Source organism: Cryptomeria japonica, chromosome 6 (genome assembly GCF_030272615.1).
Source record: "Cryptomeria japonica chromosome 6, Sugi_1.0, whole genome shotgun sequence".
Lineage (NCBI taxonomy): Eukaryota > Viridiplantae > Streptophyta > Pinopsida > Cupressales > Cupressaceae > Cryptomeria > Cryptomeria japonica.
The window spans coordinates 582,935,323-582,953,380 of NC_081410.1; the positions used below are offsets into that span (position 1 = coordinate 582,935,323).

The 18,058-nt window shown below is 36.1% G+C and overlaps 1 protein-coding gene across 1 annotated transcript; it reads left to right on the forward strand.

Annotated features, from left to right (window-relative positions):
- Positions 1–9,176: 9,176 nt before the first annotated feature.
- On the forward strand, positions 9,177–13,669 carry LOC131035686 (uncharacterized). The gene is made up of 2 exons (XM_057967417.2): positions 9,177–9,397; positions 12,062–13,669. Exons 1-2 carry the CDS (start codon positions 9,177–9,179, stop codon positions 13,242–13,244), a joined length of 1,404 nt encoding a protein of 467 aa, XP_057823400.2. The 3' UTR covers positions 13,245–13,669.
- Positions 13,670–18,058: the final 4,389 nt, after the last annotated feature.

The window sequence follows — 18,058 nt, forward strand, 5'->3', positions numbered from 1 at the left end:
ATTCTGAAATACTTAAGAGTAGGAGTATTACCAAACCATAGTTCATGAGGGGTCTTACCGGTTTCACCTTTGATGTGAACTTTGTTGAATGTATAGACAACAGTGCTAACTGCTTCTCTCCAATACACATGTGGTAGATTTGCTTCTGATAACATACTTCTTGCTGCATCCAAGATAGTTTTGTTTTTCCTTTCAACAACTCCATTCTGCTGTGGTGTCTGAGGTGCTGATAACTATCTTCTGATTCCATTCACTTCACAGAATGTATTAAAGTCCTTAGATGTGAATTATCCTCCTTGATCTGATCTTAAACATTTGATTTTCTTACCGGTTTCATTCTCAACCATTGCTTTGAACAGTTTGAACTTTCCAAGTGCTTCTGATTTTTCTCTGAGAAAAGTAACCCAACACATTCTAGAATAATCATCAATAATTAGCATGAAATATCTATCACCTTGTAAGCTTTTAGTTCTAGCTGGACCACATAAATCAGTGTGAATCAAATCAAGAGCATTATTGGATTTTTTTGGAATACTTTTGAAACTTGCTCTAACTTGTTTTCCAAATTGACATTCCTTACAAATTGTATTATGAGGTTTCACAATTTTAGGTAGATCTCTAACTGCCTTAGAAGTACTGATTTTTACCATGCAATCAAAGTTTACATGACATAGTCTCTTATGCCATAACCAACTTTCATCTATATGTGCAATCAAGCATGCCTTTTCACTGTTATTCAAATGAAAGATATTACCTCTAGTCTGATTACCGGTTGCAATCTCCAAACCAGTTCTATTCATGATTTTGCATTTTCCATTTTTAAATTGTAATTGAAATCCCTTCTCAACTAATTGACCAACACTTAAAAGATTATGCTTTAATCCTTCAACATAGTAGACATTGTCAGTGTTATGCTTACCATCAAGAGATATTGAACCCTTACCTTTGATTGAACAGGCTTTGTCATCTCCAAATCTTACTAAACCTCCATTGTATTCTTGAAAGTTCACGAATTTACCTTTGTCTCCTGTCATATGATGTGAGCATCCTGAGTCAATGATTCATTCATCCTTTACTTCAACTTTAGCTGCTAGGGCTTGTTCTACCGGTTGAGCAGTAGGTTCCGGTTGATCTTCTGTTATAGCAACAAAAACCCATCCATTGTCTGCTGGATCCTCATTAGAATCATCAGTCACACCTTCATCGGCAATGTAACAAGATTTGTCTTTGTTCTTCTTAAATCTGTATCTTTGATATTCAGGATTAGGCTTGTATGTTCTTCTAGCTTCTTCTCTTAGTCTAGCATGTCTATCAAGGCATCTCGAAGCCATATGACCAATCTTATTGCAGTTGAAACATTTAAAGGGTGCTTTACCTTCATACTTACTTCCAACTGGACCTTTTGGCATTTTTCTTGCAAATAGTGCTTCAAGTTCTTCAATCTCTTCATTCTCCTTCCTGGTTTCTTCAAGTTCTCTTGCATAAAAGGCTTTCCAGTTTGATTTGTCAAATGATGGAGCAGATGATGTTGATGCTTTAAAGGCCATATCAGTCTTTATAGTAGCAACAGGACCAAATTCCTCAATTTCAAAGGCTGAAAGTTTTCCAATCAATGTATCCCTAGTTACCGATGTATTAGGCATTGTTCTCAACTCATTTATAGCAGTAACCTTCATTTTATATGCCGGTGGCAATCCTCTTAAGATTTTTGAAACAATTTCATCCTCACTCAGGGTTCCTCCACAACATTTAATACCCAAAACAATTTCATTTACTCTTTCCATAAAAGCATAAATTCTTTCATCTTCTTCCATTTTCAGATGTTCATACCTGACTTGGAAGCTTTCAAGTTTTGCAATCTTGACTGTGGAATCTCCTTCATTCAGTGTTTCCAAATGATCCCAAATAGCTTTAGCAATAGACCTATCTGATAATCCCATGATTTGTTGATCTGATAATGCGCTCATTCAGTTTTGTCAATCATTCTCTTCATCTTTAGCTAAGGTAGTTGGAGTAGTTTGACCAGCTACAACAGCAGTATAACCATTCTTTGTAACTTCCCAGATGTCTTTACCAATGCAATTCAGATGTGTCTCCATCCTGATTTTCCATATCCCATAGTTGGTTCCATCAAGTTTAGGACTGTCCTTCCTGAAATAATTAGTAGACATTGGATCTCCTCAAGTTGTTAAACTTCTGCAAAAGAGGACTACACTCTGATACAAATTGTTAGGTCCCGCAGACAACTGAGAAGGGGGGGGGGGGGGGTGAATCAGTCATCTAATAAATTTAAACCAAAAACCAATTAACCAATTTAATGCTTAATACCGGTAATCCAGTTAAGTGTGTTGGTAGACAGTGTTAACAGTAAATTGTAATACCGGTAGAGATGAATGCATGAAACATAAACATAGAGTCATCCACAACACATAACACCAATATTTGTACATGGAAACCCTGTAAGGGGAAAAACCACGATGGGAAATTTTACCCACAATCAGATGATACTACTGCAAATAGTAAGTGTACATAAATGGGGTCTGCACATGCAAAAAGGCCAACAGCCTAGAGCTCAATGCTCAATCACAAAATGGGAGTCACACTGACTACAGTTGGATGGTTAAATCCAATAAGAAAGTATTGCACAAAATAGCATCTTCATATGTTGGATTCAGTACCGATGTAATGTTGATATGCTTCTACAAAAAGCTAGCTTCACCTTCAAATGATGTCTTCGTGTATACCTCTTCTTAATCTCGCATATACCTTCACACAATTCTTCTTCGCATTCCACATTCAATCTTACAAATAAGATCTTACATTTATACCATAACCTAAGACCAATTTTAGTAGGTCGGCTCTACAAGATATTACAATAAAAACATTTGACAAATAATATAATATCCGATGCAATAACCGATTGAACATGTCGGCTTAATGAATTTACAACAATAATAAATCATTTCTATAGCGTGCCATGCTAATCTGGAAAAGATAAACCTGCCGGTGTAACCCTAGATAACCCTGGACCTATTTGCCGGTAAAAGCAAATATGCAAGTATGAATATAACAATGATTAATTCTTCAAAACAAAGTGTCCACACGATGTCTTCGACATTACCAAGTGTCTTCCATATCATTCCAAGTGTCGGTGATCATTATATCCTACCGGTGAACCATATACCAGTAACTGTGCAATAGTTACTTGTTTGCCGGTGAATGTTGATGGATCTCCAAAGTGCTATTGTTTCAGTAGGTATTGACATCAATGATAAAACCATACCAAAATACCAGTCTTCAAACCACATCGCCTTCCTAGGCGCACAGAGGTGGAACAGGTTAAGGAGAAGTTCAATGCTTCTTTGTATCTCTTCCACCCTTGCATTGAAGGCTTCATGGTCCTCAATAACCAAAATTGGCTTTCTAGGAACCAGGTTGTTGTTTATAATCAGACTGTCATAGTGTGAAGGTCTGGGATTGGTCAATTCATTGCTGATATTGACCATAACCCTGTCTAATTCAACCAAAATTGAAGCCTTGAAGATTTCCTTGCATAGGCCCATCGTAAAGTCTCTATCCTTTTCAATATACATCGTGACCGCTAAGAACATGGCCGCAATGTCATTGTTGGCTCTGGTTCGGTCTTCATTAGTTAAGAATTCCCAGCCAAGGGTGTGTTCCACCGCATCCATCACCAACTCATTAGGGAATTTGATGATCCTTTTCAACCTATCCCTTGAAATTTCCCCTATGAAGACCATTTTTCGTTTCAAGCTTTTTAGTCTTATCGGGGTATCCATGGTTTCTATCTAAGAAGCTGTAATAAGAGGGAATTTGATAGTTTAGTGAGAGTCTACCGTAAATGAAGACAACTTTGTTTGGCTTTTTTAAGATAGAGGTGAACATTCTAGATACCACTATAATTAATGGGCATGCCTATGATTTCAGATCGTAATTATTATTAAGACAGATCTTTCCCATCTACCAAAAAAGTGATCATATAAGTGCATCTTTCCATATCGTGGTAGAGTGTTAATAAGATCGGTTTCGTACTCCTTATGGTGTGAGGCCGAAATAGTAATTAATTGGCACCTCATCTTCCTCGAAACTATACTTTTGTGGGGAAGTGAGTGTTATCCATTAATGAGTATCATAACATATGTTGAGTTTAAATGCTATATTGGTGTTATATATACAAGGGGCCTCATAGTTGCTTAACTACGATCCGATTGCTAGTTATGCAGTGTATACTTCTTTTTGTGAGAAATATGATTTTATTTTAATTAAAGGAATTGCTTTGTGGTTTCTATAACAATTTTAGGTTCTATTAGTAATCCCTTGCCACTTTTGACTGTTAAGAGGATCAACTAAGAGGTGAATGGCCAGGCTTTATGTAGATACTAGTTTTTCCATCTACACCTTGGTTTGCAAGATGGTCTGCCCTGGAGTTACCTTCCCTATAAATGTGGTTGAAGGTTACTCTTTCGAAGGGTTGGACCATACTCAGAATGTTATTAAGGATTGCATTGAGTTTCCAATTGGGCATATCCCCTTTCTTGAGGGAGTTGATAGTGATGGCAAAGTCTCCTTCTATGTTAATTTTGTTAACTTTCAGGATTTAACATAATTTAATTACTTCCTCAAGAGCTCTAAGTTCAGCTTCATTATTTGTGATAATTCCCAAAGGGTGGGCTAGAGCAGCTATTTATTCTCCCTTTGATTTATGTATGCTGCATCTGATGCCCACCACTCCTGGATTGCCTCTAGAGGCTCCATCGAAATTGAGTTTAACCCATCCCTCAGTTGGGGGCATCCACTTACAGTCTTTGCGGTTTTGAATAGCTCTAATAGGACCATCCCTAATGAACAGGGGAATCTTTAAGCCAGTCCATTTTAATCTCATTTTATCATCCCACTGTGACATTTCCATGTTTTTATGGTCTTTCATAGAGTGACTATTAATTAGTTCAATTATGGCCGCCTCTACCTTGTTTGTGAGTTGCTACCATTCCAACTTGTCATTTCTGAAAAATTCTCCTATTTCTTTCTTTCCAAATCTCCCATACAAGCATTGAGGGAGCTACCACCCAAAGCCCATCGTAAATGCTCCCTTTGTTCTTGATGGGCCATGCCTGAAACATAGCCATGACTGAGTCTGGGATGGGGGAGTACCAATTCATTTGTTTTCTGAGCCACCTCCAGGAATTATGAGAGTATTCACAAGTAAGTAGGAGATGATTGGTTGATTCTTCTTCCTTCTCACATAGCGGGCATTTGCTAGGGCCTTCATACCCCATTTTTTGAATATGTCAGTAGTTAGGACTTTGTTATGCAATGCTAGCCAAGCATATAGCCCTGCTTTGGGAAGGCATCTCTTATCCCAACATAGTTTTAATGGAATGTCCTTAGCAGTATCAGGCCCCTGTTTTATAAGAATGTTGTATCCTTCTTTTGTGCTATACCTGCCATTCTTAGACCCTACCCAGATTACTCCATCCTCATCCTTACCAAAAGAGATTTTCCTAGACAACAGTGTCTTTTCCAGTTCTCTTAATTCATTGGCTGGTAGACCCAAATTTCCAAATGATTTCCACCTCCAGGATTTTATACCCTCTACTGTTTTTTCCTCAATATAGTCAACAACCTTATCTCCCCATAGTCTTTCCAGGATAGCCCTAGAAGTGTCAAATTTGTTATCATTGCCTAATGCAGGGTAACCTCCCCATGAGTCTGACCAAAATAGTGCTTTCTTGCCATTCCCTAGATTCCATGTTAGCTTTTTTTATACTATTTCCTTGCAGTTCATCATAAAATTCCATATTCTGGATCCCTTGGGGGTGAGAGTACTCTAAAGATGCTGGTTGGATCATTATTATGGAGATATTTGTTGTATAGGATCCTGGCCCATTTTAAATAGGGATAGTTATGCATTCTCCATACCAAATTTGCCCCAAGAGCTTTGCTCTGTAGAATCATATCTTTTATCCCCAAACCCCCTTTCTCTTTAGGTTTGCAGATTTTTTCCCAAGCCATCAAAGGCATTCTGAATTTCTCACTAGCTCCCTACCAGAAGAAGGTCCTAATTTATTTATTTCATTCTTTTTTAGTAAGGGAAGGTCTATACAAGAGAGTTGGTAAATGTGCATAGCAGATAGTACTGATTTTATCATAGTGGCCTTGCCAGCTGAGGATAGCCATTTCCCGTTCCATGAGCTAATTCTATTTTTTATTTTTGATATTATTTGTTCCCACAAATTTGAGGATCTGCAACCTTTGTCCAAGGGGATGCCCAGGTATTTGCATGGCATTATGCCTTTATTGAATTTGAAGGTTTTGCATATCTTGTCTACTAGTTTCTCTTCAGTATTGAAGAAGAAAATATTTAATTTTGTGGTGTTAATTTCTTGTCCTGACACTAATGAGTAGGTTTGTAGAATTTGTTTAAAAGCTTTGGCTTCTTGAACATCACTATGTCCAAAGAGCATGGTGCCATCCACAAACTATTGATGTGTAGTTTCTTCCAAGCCACTGGTAATTTTAAATCCCTGAATAGATGATTGTTCTCTCGCAGTATTTAATAGTCTTCCAAGGAACTCAACCATTAGTATAAAGAGGAAGGGAGAAATTGGATCCCCTTGCCTTAGTCCCTTGGAGATATTGAAGAAACTAGCAGGGGACCCATTGACGAGGATTGATAATCTTGGTGTTGATATACACTCATATATAAGATTGATCCATTGTCTAGCAAAGCCAAAAGCTACAAGGCATTTACATAAGAAGTGTCAGTCAACCTTATCATAGGCTTTTTTTATATCTAGTTTGATGATCATACTAGGATCTTTATTAGTTTGAACTGTATGTATCGCTTGTTGGGCTATAATGATTCCATCATAGATTGAGCGTCCTAGAATAAAACATGTTTGTTCCTCACTAATTAACAGAGGGAGTAGATTGTGAAGTTTGTTTGCTATGGTTTTAGTTAAAAGTTTGTATAATGTATTACATAGAGCAATAGGTCTGAATTCTTCAAAACTTTCAGCTTTGTCTTATTTTGGTATCAACGCTATGAATGTATTGTTTAATTTCTTAAGGATCTTCCCTGAATTCCTAATTCCTTCTAATGCCTCTGTGACTTCATCCTCAATGAAGTGCCAACATTTTTGATAAAAAGAGGCAGGGAATCCATCCGGCCCAGCGGCCTTGTCTGGATTCATTTGGAAAAGGGCTTTCTCAATTTCTATCTTAGAGAATTTAACATTTAGTAACTGGTTTTGATCCTTATTTATTATCTTTGGAACACATTTGAGTACTTCATTCCTCGAGGATAATCTAGAGCCATCCTGATTGTTAAAGATGTTGATAAAGTAATCACTACTTCTGCACCTATGACTTCCGGATTACAGCTGAGAACCACATACTTGGTTTTGATTTTAGCAATTCTACTAACCAGTCTTCTCTGCTTAGTGCTATTATGGAAGAACTTGGTGTTTTTATGTTCGGACTCCAACTAGTTTTCTCTAGATTTTTGTTTCCAAAAGATTTCTTCTCTGGCCATAGTTTCCTCATATTCTATTAATAAGGATTTTTCCTTCATGTAGAGGTTATTGTCCATTCCTGATCTAATGACCTCTTCATTCACTTCTTTAAGAGCTTCCTCTATTTTTTGTTTTTTTCTTAAAGAGATTACCAAACTGATTTCTGTTCTAGGCTATTAGATTTTGTTTAACTATTTTAATTTAGTGACTAATTTGAAGGGTTTAGAGCCAATCACTCTAAATTCCATCCACCATTTTTCTATTCATTTTAAGATGTTTTCATCTCTCAGCCACATTAATTCAAATTTTAAAGGGCTTTTAGTAGAAGGAATGGTTTCAAAGATAAAAAGTTGGACCAGAAAATGGTTAGAACCTGAGAGAGGAAGGATTTTTGCTTCAAAAGTGTTTGAAACGTTGGCCAAATTTCCTTGTATGAAGAATCTGTCCAACTTTTCTGCAATGTTGCAAAAACCTTTCCTTCTATTGTTCCATGTGAAAGAGTTTGTTTCTGTTTTAATCTCCATGAGGTTACAATTGAATATCCAATCTCTGAGATCAATGGTGGCCTGGTTGACTTTTTTTTATGCCCCCCTTGTTTTTATGATGGGTCAATAATGGCATTGAAGTCACCTCCAATGATACATATTTGATCTGGGACAAAGGTAAGAAATTGTTCTATCTCATCCTAGATTTTCTTTTTATCTTTATTCTAAATAGGTCCATAGACATTAAATAAGGAAAAATTTAAATTGCTCTTAATATTATTAATCCTGCCACACATCCAGTTAGGGGACTTATAAAGTAGGTTAAAGGCCACGATCTGGGGGTCCCAAATTACTACTATTCCTCCCGAAGCCCCCTTGGCAGGGGAGCCTACCATTCTCCTTATTCCCAATTTTTTATCAAATATTTCTAACTCATCTTTACTTAATTTGGATTCTCGTATCATAATTATATCTGGGTTAAATTTAGTTATGCAACGTTTTAAAATACACTGCTTTTTAGGGGCATTCAAGCCCCTAACATTCCATGTAAAGAGATTCATTTCTCCTTGGGAAGGACCTTCCCCTTCCCTGCATGAAAGAAATTAGTTAAAGTAGTCTAGCCCTCAGCCTTGCCTTCTTTACTAATGAGTTATAATATTGATTTCCTACCTCTTCTTTTTACCTCTCTTGCACAATTAGGGGATTCAATAATGTTCAGTGTTTTGGCTAGGCCCAACTCCTCTTCTTCTTTGTCCATAGAAGCTTCAACTTCTAAATTTTAGCCTTTGAATTTTTCCCTTCCAAGAGACCAGAAATTAGTAGTCTTCTTTGGTAAGCAAGTTCCTCATCATTCGCTACTTCATTTATAAAGGAGTTAGTCAAGTCATTAAGTGTTTCATTGCCCACAAACTCCAAAATGATTTTATTCTCCTCTGTGATCCTCATGGCATACTCCTCCTCTGTTTCCTCTGAATCTAATATCAGGGGACTGATGGGCGATGACTCAAAGCCATCATTTTCATGTGTGGTATCTGGTTGGGCAACATTTTCCAGGCTTTGTTTCATTTCCTTAGGAAAATCCATATCTATCTTCTCTCTTGAGTGATCCTCCATGCACCATTTAAGTAGGGTTTGGTCTCCCATGGGAGGGATCGAGATGTCTTGGTCCATTAGTGAGGGATTTTTGGATACGCCCTCAGAGCTGCAGTCAATTTCCCCTTCCTCCAATTCTAGGGTTGGGATTTCTCTTGGTAGTGGTTTTGGATCTGGTTTGCACTTTGAATTTATTTCTTTTGAATCCGTGTTGGTAGATTTTATCTCCCCCAATTTTTCCCTAACAGATTTGCTTCTGGTCGGGCTCAGGGTGGCATTTACCATATCCTTAGATGGAATTTTTTGATCTTTTTTGTGTTGTTTAGGGCTGGGAAGGGTTGGACATGGTAAGATTGCTTCAATTGGTTCCACCCTGCCCTTATATATCTCTGGTCTTACCACATACATCAAATGGTTAGTTATTATTTTAATAGGTTCCAAGCTTAAGTCCTTTATAGGCAGTTTAGCCATTATTCTGGCTGTAGCAGAGTCTCTATAATTTTCTTCAAAACCTTCGAAACCTCCCAGTGAATCCCCTATTCTAATCAAGCAGTGCTCATTAAGAAGTTCTACTGGGAGATCTGATAGTTTAACCCATCTCAGAACTAAGCAATTCTCAAACATTTTAGGGGAGAAATTTTGCCTCCATTTAAAAAAACAAAAACAGTAACCTTTAAAGAACTAAGGTTGATTGTTAAGTATATTCTCCCTTAATACTGAAGAATTGCAAAGAATAAACAGATAATTGTTCTCAAGGGTTGTGATACTTACCTGTCCTTTGGTGGCCGATACCAGCCACTGGATGATTTTTGAGGTGGAGGCGCCGTATCCGCACCATTTTCCAAACAACCCTCGACTCATATATTCTTCCCAAAGGCTATTTATGTATTGATTGCTGATTATAATTGTTTTTTGGCTCGAATTGGAATAACTTGTTGCCCGTTGCTCCCCTCCATATTTCAATCTTTTATTTTCTGGGTTGATAACCTAAGGAGGGTTTACTGGATGCTTTGATCGAGGCTCAGCCATATTCCGTTTTTCACCTAGTTTTGTCAAATTCGCACAAGGGGTGACATAATTTCCAAGAGGAGATGACTTTTGAGGAGGCTGCCTATTGACCATCCCCATTCATGCATTATAATGGATGATTTGAGCTAGTCTAAGGTTCCGTTGTTTTCCATACCAGCCAAAAATTCCTGTGGCAAATGCAGGGGTTATTTTTTTAGATTTCGAGATCTCAATCCTGATTGGGGGACCCCTAGGAACCCTAGCTGCCTCCTTGCATCTTTGATTCAGAGAAATCGTGATGGAATTAGCTCCTGTGGCGTAGGTATTTAGGGCCTCGAATATGTTTGCAGACCCCACCTTATTACTGTGGGCGAATTTTTGAGGTTGTTCAACTTGCCATGGTGAGAGCTTAGTGATTCCATGATTTTCTTCTGCCTTGAACCTTTTGAATTTGCAATCGCATTTTTCTGTGATCAACTTTTTTGTGGATCCGAAATTTTGCAGAGCCATTAAGTTTCAAAAATATTGATTAAATGTTATGAAATATTTTATAATTAAAGCATTTGATGATTATTATTTTTTTATCACTAGTAGATATAATTTTCACAAATATAATAATAAATATAATAAAATGAGTATTGGATCATTATTGTTTTGCTATACTAATTTAATAACAATTTAAACTCATACCCATACACCGTTGTAGTGCTTTTTATAGATAAATTTGAATATTTATGTAAACCTAAAAGGGAATGGTAATATGAGACAAGGCTTCCCTAAAAAGATTAGAGTAAAATGTATGTAGCACATGATCAACCTTGTGAAAGCTTTCCTGGGAGCCATTGAACGAAATGAGGAGCTTCTAATAGCAAAAATCATTAAATAATAATAGTAGCCAAAACTTATGTTAGATCCTAATAACCAAAATCAACATACAATTATAGCATTATAACTCTTTCTCAGAGTTCAATTTACAACTTCACCCATATAGGCACTCAACCAACATATAGGCGACATTTTAGATTTTCATCGCATGACCTCTGCATCGAACCAACATTCTTCTATGAGCAGTATTCTAAAATGCAACATAGCCCATATATGATTATAAGGAAGAAAGAAGAAGCTCGATTACAAGAACTGTCTCTTTGAGAGAAACCCCTACACAGTTGCAAACTAAAACTCTTTCATACTTTTTAACAATTTTACATGTTTCCCAAACTTTATTTTTTCATATTTGCATTCTAATATGTTCAACTTTAAGTGAAAACTCATCTACAGGAACATCAAATTTAAACTGATTCATAACTTCCAAACTTTTACCATATATTACTATCGACGTTACCATTGTAGCTCTATTTGGTGCAAGCTCTAGTATTATTACTTTTCATTTTAAATCTTTTGAACTGAGATATTGTCTCATATTCCTTTAGGCATTTAGCATTTGTTTGGACAATGTTGCTCTTGTATTCTTAGTGACCTTCTTGGTTATATGTCATCAATTCCAAAAAAAACTTACTAACAACAATTTTTTTCATGCTCTAATATAATTATATAATTTTCATTATTAGCACATTCTTTAATTGTAAAATAAAACATATTTGTCATTCCCATTACTTTTTAAAATTAATTTTTACATATTATCATTCCCATTATTTGTACTTTGTCATTCCCATTAAACATATTTATCATTTCCATCCTCATATCACCAAATATATCAAACAACATTTTGAACAAATACCAAAATACAATTAAACAAATGCTAAAATACTAATAAAAGAGTTATATTTTGTTAGAGAGCTGAATATCTTTCTCCTCAACACATTTTTGTTCCTAAATGAGTTTTCAGACGGTCGTGGAAAAATTGTTTTCTTTCTTCTCAACCTATATTTGATACGTTTAGGCTTGTAGTGAAAACCCTAGTTCCCCCTTTGTCTGAAGCAGCATGATCGCCAAACTATTCTTCTGCTTGCCTGTGCGGTGCAACCTCTTTCTCAAAACCCTAACTCATTTCCGCTTTAATTTCTCAACTCTTTCAGTGGGTAACGCTAGCAACAGCAATGCTCCTTCACAAAATCTCTTCCTGCACTTCGTTACCACCAGATTTAACATCTCTTCAGCCGACGCTGCAAAAATGTTGAAAACGAGGCCCTCGTTGGAGCGGCTCAAAACCCTGTACAAGGTTGAACAGTTCGTGAACATGCTCAACAGTCACGGCTTCACGGAAGAACAAATTGCAAAGATAATCAGATTGCAACCCTCGCTAATGACGACAAGTGCGGAAAGATTGCTGGAGCCTAAGATTCAATTCCTAATAGATTTGGGCGTGGATAGGGAAAATGTAACCAAAATTGTCACCAGTTTCCCGAGGATCTTGACCGCTAAGCTGGAGATCCTCCGCTTCAACCTTGAATTTCTCAAGACTGTATTCCCGACACAGGGTTTTCTGATCAGAGCAGTTATGAGACGCCCCAATATTCTTAGACTGAACTTGCAGGAGGACTTGAAACCCTCGGTTGCCTTTTGGGAGGGCTTTGGTTTCCGTGGAACAGAGCTCACCAAGTTTGTGTCGTTAGACCCTTGGATTTTGACGATTGGTTCTCTGACGCCCGAGTGCCTTGATCTCATTTGCAAGATTGGCATTCAAAAGGAAAGCAAAATGTACAAATACATTGTGAGAATAGTAGCCACGTGCCGCATCGAAGTGTTAAAGGCCAAGATACACAACCTTCATCTTTGCGGCCTCTCGCCTGAAGAAGCCTGGGAATTAGTTAGGGTTGATCCTTCAGTCCTCAGCAAGTCGGAGGAAAACATTAAGAAAAAGATGGACTTTATGCTCAATAACATGGGACTCTCTGTAGATTTTGTGACAAAGCATCCACGGATGTTTACAATGAGTTTGGACAAGGTAATGAGGCCCAGGTTTTTGGTTTTGCAAAGTATGACAGCAATGAATGGAGCGGAGGAGGTTAAGCCGACGCGAATTTTTTCTGTGCTGTTGATGACCGAGGCCAAGTTTGTTGCCCAGATAATACAAGGACATCCTGAATCAGCTGCCCTGCGGACTGTTTATAAAAATGCCATTGTTGATATCTCAAAAAAGTTCAAAGATGTCTCAAAAAGCTAATGGGCATGTGAAATGGTGGCGATCCTGACCCTGTTTTCCCTCGGACCACCAATTTCAGAGAACAGAGGAATGCACTAACTACTGCCCCAGATTTGGAATTGCTTTTCAATCAAGGTATGGTTATAAATTGATTTCTGCAATGACCATATGATTACTTTCATTGTGTTAAGTTTTATTGGAGCTTTCAACAAATTGAAGTATATACAGATTGATTTTTTTGGTTCGGGTCATCATATTAGATGGACACAAATGTTTTGTTTAGGCTATTTCACTTTCTATGACATTTTTCATATGAATGATTATTTCAATTGCTGCATTTTATTTGTTATCGATCAAAACAGAAAAATTGGTGCACATTGCAGCACCATTGCTGTTGATTCTTATTTTACATTTTGGTATTTTATTATGATTTATTTGATCTTTTAGATATTATGTTATTTTTTATGATGATTAATTTATATTATGATATTAGTTAAAATGTGATTTTTTAACAGTGTGAATGTATTATAGTATTTTTTGTGATGATTTTGTGGATATTATAGTATTTTTTTTTTTGTTGTATTGAGTGAATAGAAATTAGGAAGAGAAAATTACAGTGATACACAAATAAACTGTATAGCACTTAGCAGCAACTTTAGCTTCTAGAATACAAGTACATAAGAGTTGTTAAGGAGAAGATGATCAAAGGTATGCTGTAAAACAGAACCATCAGTATATGCTAACATAAAATTATATTATAGTATTAGTTAATGCATCTTTATTGTGTTTTTTACAATTCATGAAGACAATTATGGGTTCTTTTTAAATCAATTGTATGTGTTTTGTGTCAACGTTTTGAATTACTTATTGTCAGTAAGATAAGGAAAGGACATTCATCAACATGATGATGAATCACTACAAAAGCTAATAGACCACTAAATTTGGTAATTTTTCTAAATATTAATCTCCGCTAAAATTATCAAGTTGACCTGTAACTTCAATGATACTTTTAAAAAAAATGCTAAACTTGGAAGATATTGTTAAATCCATCAAATTTCTGAATTTGGTGACATACCAACTTGTCTTTTGAAGGAGGCTACATTATTGGTAGTTTAATTTTTGCACAAAGACTTTTTAAGCTTTAGTGTCATTCTAGGTTTATTGGAGTTTGCCTTGCGAAGGTCTTAAAATGATGTTCCAAATGGTGATAGGATTAGGACTATGATAGATAGCCACAAATCGATAGCTGAAGCAAGATATGACTTCCTAGGAGATGACAAATTCCAAGGTAAGTTATTCTAATTCAAGAGAGTGTAATGGTGTCCTACTTGAAGATGATAGATCTAAGCAAGAGACCACCTAGTGATACCAAAGTTTGATGCAAGATTATAAGGACAACAAGGCAACTTTCTAAATTTGGAAGGGTTCATGCTTTGAATTGAGGTCTGAAGGGACTAAAAATGAAAAGGAAGCAATGATGACTTGATGGTTGATTGAATGAGAATCCTAAGGAATGAGTTGGGAAGCTCTTTAAATCTCTTTAACCAGATATGTAGAAACATACCAAGGATGTGATTTTATGTGCCATAGATGTGTTTTCAAAATCCAGATTTGCAATTTCAATGTCCAAATATGCAACGATATGGGCTAAGCACGTGTTTTGTAGAGTCCATAGATGCAACATTAATAGGTGACATAAATATGATAGAATATGCCACATATTCGGTAAGATGTCTCAAAGATGCGATATAAAGTGCCACAGACACGACAAGATGTCTCAGAAATGCGTTTCTAGCGAATAATATTTTGCCTAATGTTTCTCTAAGTCTGAATTTGCTTTTTGGGTATCAAGTGTAACCAAATTTGATTGTTTGATGATTACTAAGACAAGAAAACATTGCAAATTGTAAATGAAGGAAAAATGGTGATCTCATTAGATTAAGATTAAGATTATTTCCAGCATCCTCAATAGAGTACCTGCAAGAACAAAACAAATGCAACACTAAAACAAGCAAACATGGAAATCAACAAGAATTTAACTCTATTGCACTCCTATCAATCAGGACTTCATGCTCGAATTTTAGATGCTCTTAGTAAATGCATTTGCACAAAGATCTATGATGAATGGCGATTCAAAGATGAGATGCAAATGAAAGCTATGAGAATCAATGAGAGGATGAACTAGAATGCAAGAAAAAGATTTGGGGATGCAAGTAAGCAAAATAATATTATGACCTCAAGATCACAAGAAGCGAGAGAGCTTATGTAAGAGGGGCAAATGAATTTATAAGTATCCTCATTGGAAAAGCAAGTCGAGGGATGAATGTGGGATAAAGGAGGTAGTTGTGGATAAATGTTTGTCCCACATTTCTTGAGTGAATAGAATTGGTGAAGTGAAAGGGGATAAATAGGATATGGGTTTGTGAAAGGATGGAGGCTAAGGATTGATGGTGCTTTTATGAAATGATAGAGATTAAGAAATAGATGAATGAAATAATTTAATAATTAAAATGGAGGAAATTATTTAACGAATTAATGAAGTTTTAATAATTTAGACAATAATGCCCACTACATTAATAGGATAGTTATGAGGGATAAATTTTATGTGTCTACACAAACAAGAAGACACAATGGCTATTGTGTGATTAACAATAATGGCTTAGGCTCCTCAAAGCCCAAATTTCCATTGCTATTATCACAAAAGAAGACCCACCAAACACTTTCTATACCTAAGGTCAATGTCCAATGGCAACAAAACTCATACCCACACTTGAAATATCCTTCGAGTCAAATGCACAATACCTTAAGGAGTGCTCTACAATCTTTTCTTTGTGAGAGAGGGACAAGTAGGGGTCTCTAGGACTGGAAGGATGACCCGACCACCCTCTCATTGGAAAGCTAATCATAGCTTATGCAAAGCTAGGGATTTCTGTCTCAACTCAAGGGAGTCTTAAGGTGAGTAACTTCAAGGTGTGTTGTTAAACAAAGATGCCAACAAAACTCAATCAATAGGGTGGGCCTCTAAAATAAAGTTACTAGTTGTTGTTCTAGGGACTTGTATGCCTGGACTTGCTAGTAAGCTACTTGAGGCTTTGGTCAACCCTACATGGCTCTAAGTCCACCCCCAAGTTAGGCTCCATTTTTAAGAAGATGTTTAGTGATTTCACTTACACCCAAGGTTTATGAAGACGAGGGGAGAGGATACTTTCACAAACACCTTAGGGTTCTGCAACATAAAGAATGCAAGCATACAAGACATTGCAAACGAGGGTTCCTTTTAGTATACCAAATCCAAATGTGAGCTAAGCTATGAAATCACAATAACACTCCTAGCTACCTCTATAAAACGAAAGATTAGTAACTTCAATAATAACCCCCAACCTACAGTACAAGGATTAGAATTGAGATAATAAAAGAAAGGAAGGAAAAGGGGGCCTTCTACAAGCAAATGAAAAGCTTCAAAAAATGCAAGAAAACAATGTCAAACCTTGTCAAACAATAGAAAACCCGCAAATAAAAAGTGCAACAATACGAACCACATATGCATTAATATTAGTCGTATGCGCATTGGAATTAACCCCAAACACGTCTATATTGGTAGCAGTTGCCAAATATGCGATAGGAGTAATTTGTAAAAAAATTAGAAACCCTAGTCGTATACACAGTAGAAACAGACATAGACACTCCAGGAATGATCATAAACCCAATAGGATATGTGGTAAACGCAACAAAATAAAAATGCAAGTTGCAGAAAAAGAAAACCACAAATGTGTCTAAATCTACCACACGTGTCGACAACTGTCATATATGCGAAAAAATGAGCCAAATACATGACAAGAGTTCTGATAGAATATATAGAGACAACATAAAATGTCAGAGATGTAAAAACAACCAAAAATGTCATAAATGCAAGCTTCAAAATTTGCAAACACTCAAAACTTCAACGAAAATGATTAATAACAAGGGACAAGAGTCCCACCAGGCGTGCCAAAATGTTTATGCTAAGTTGTAACCCTATTTGTAAATGCTACAGTTCCAACCACAAAACCCTAGATCTACAATGAAATTCAACAAAACATCAATGAAGAACCATCAAGCATGTAAAATCATAAAATAAGTCAAATGATAATTTCACACATTCAATGGGGTTTGATCTTCATTGTTCTCCTATCTCCATTTATCTTACTGTGAAGGGTTGCTCTTGGATTTTTATGCTTGCACATGAGCTTGAAACGAAGAACATATATGGTTGTGATGATGTAAACTTGATTGAGATGATGTAGGCTATGATTTTGGTAGAGTGCAAGTATGCTCAAAGACTATGGGAAAATGAGGAGAGGAGGCCTCTTTTATAGAGAACATCCTAAAAATGGAGGGATAGGATTAAGTGGTTAAAAGACAAATGAAGGGCTAGGATTAAGTAGTGGGTATTTAGAGAAACATGTTATGTGGATAAGAAGGAAAAGGTAAATGAATTAATTAAATAAATAAAAGTATTTATTTAATTTAATAGAGGAAAGGCTAGATAAATTAAATAAATAAAATTTTTATTTAATAAATACAGGACATTAGGATAAATAATTAAATAAATAACTAATATTTATTTAATCAAAGGATAACTTTAAGTGTCTACAACTATTATTACAATACTAAAAAGACAAGTACTTGCCACCATGTGACACTTGTTATGATATTGTGATAATGTGTTTGATTATTTCTTTTTTGGGATTAATGTTATCTTGTCTACTTGTTTTCGTATTTGAGATTGTGACTTTTTTTAATTTGTTTAACATTCGTAAGTGATTCCATTCCATGAGTTGTTTTTCAAAGATAAA

What these genes read in the sequence shown, in the direction of transcription:
- LOC131035686 (XM_057967417.2), top strand. Translation starts at nt 9,177, where the DNA reads ATGTCTTGGTCCATTAGTGAGGGATTTTTGGATACGCCCTCAGAGCTG. An exon ending in CTCAGGGTGGCATTTACCAT is followed by an intron (nt 9,398 to 12,061) that starts ATCCTTAGATGG and finishes TGTCTGAAGCAG; the next exon opens with CATGATCGCCAAACTATTCT.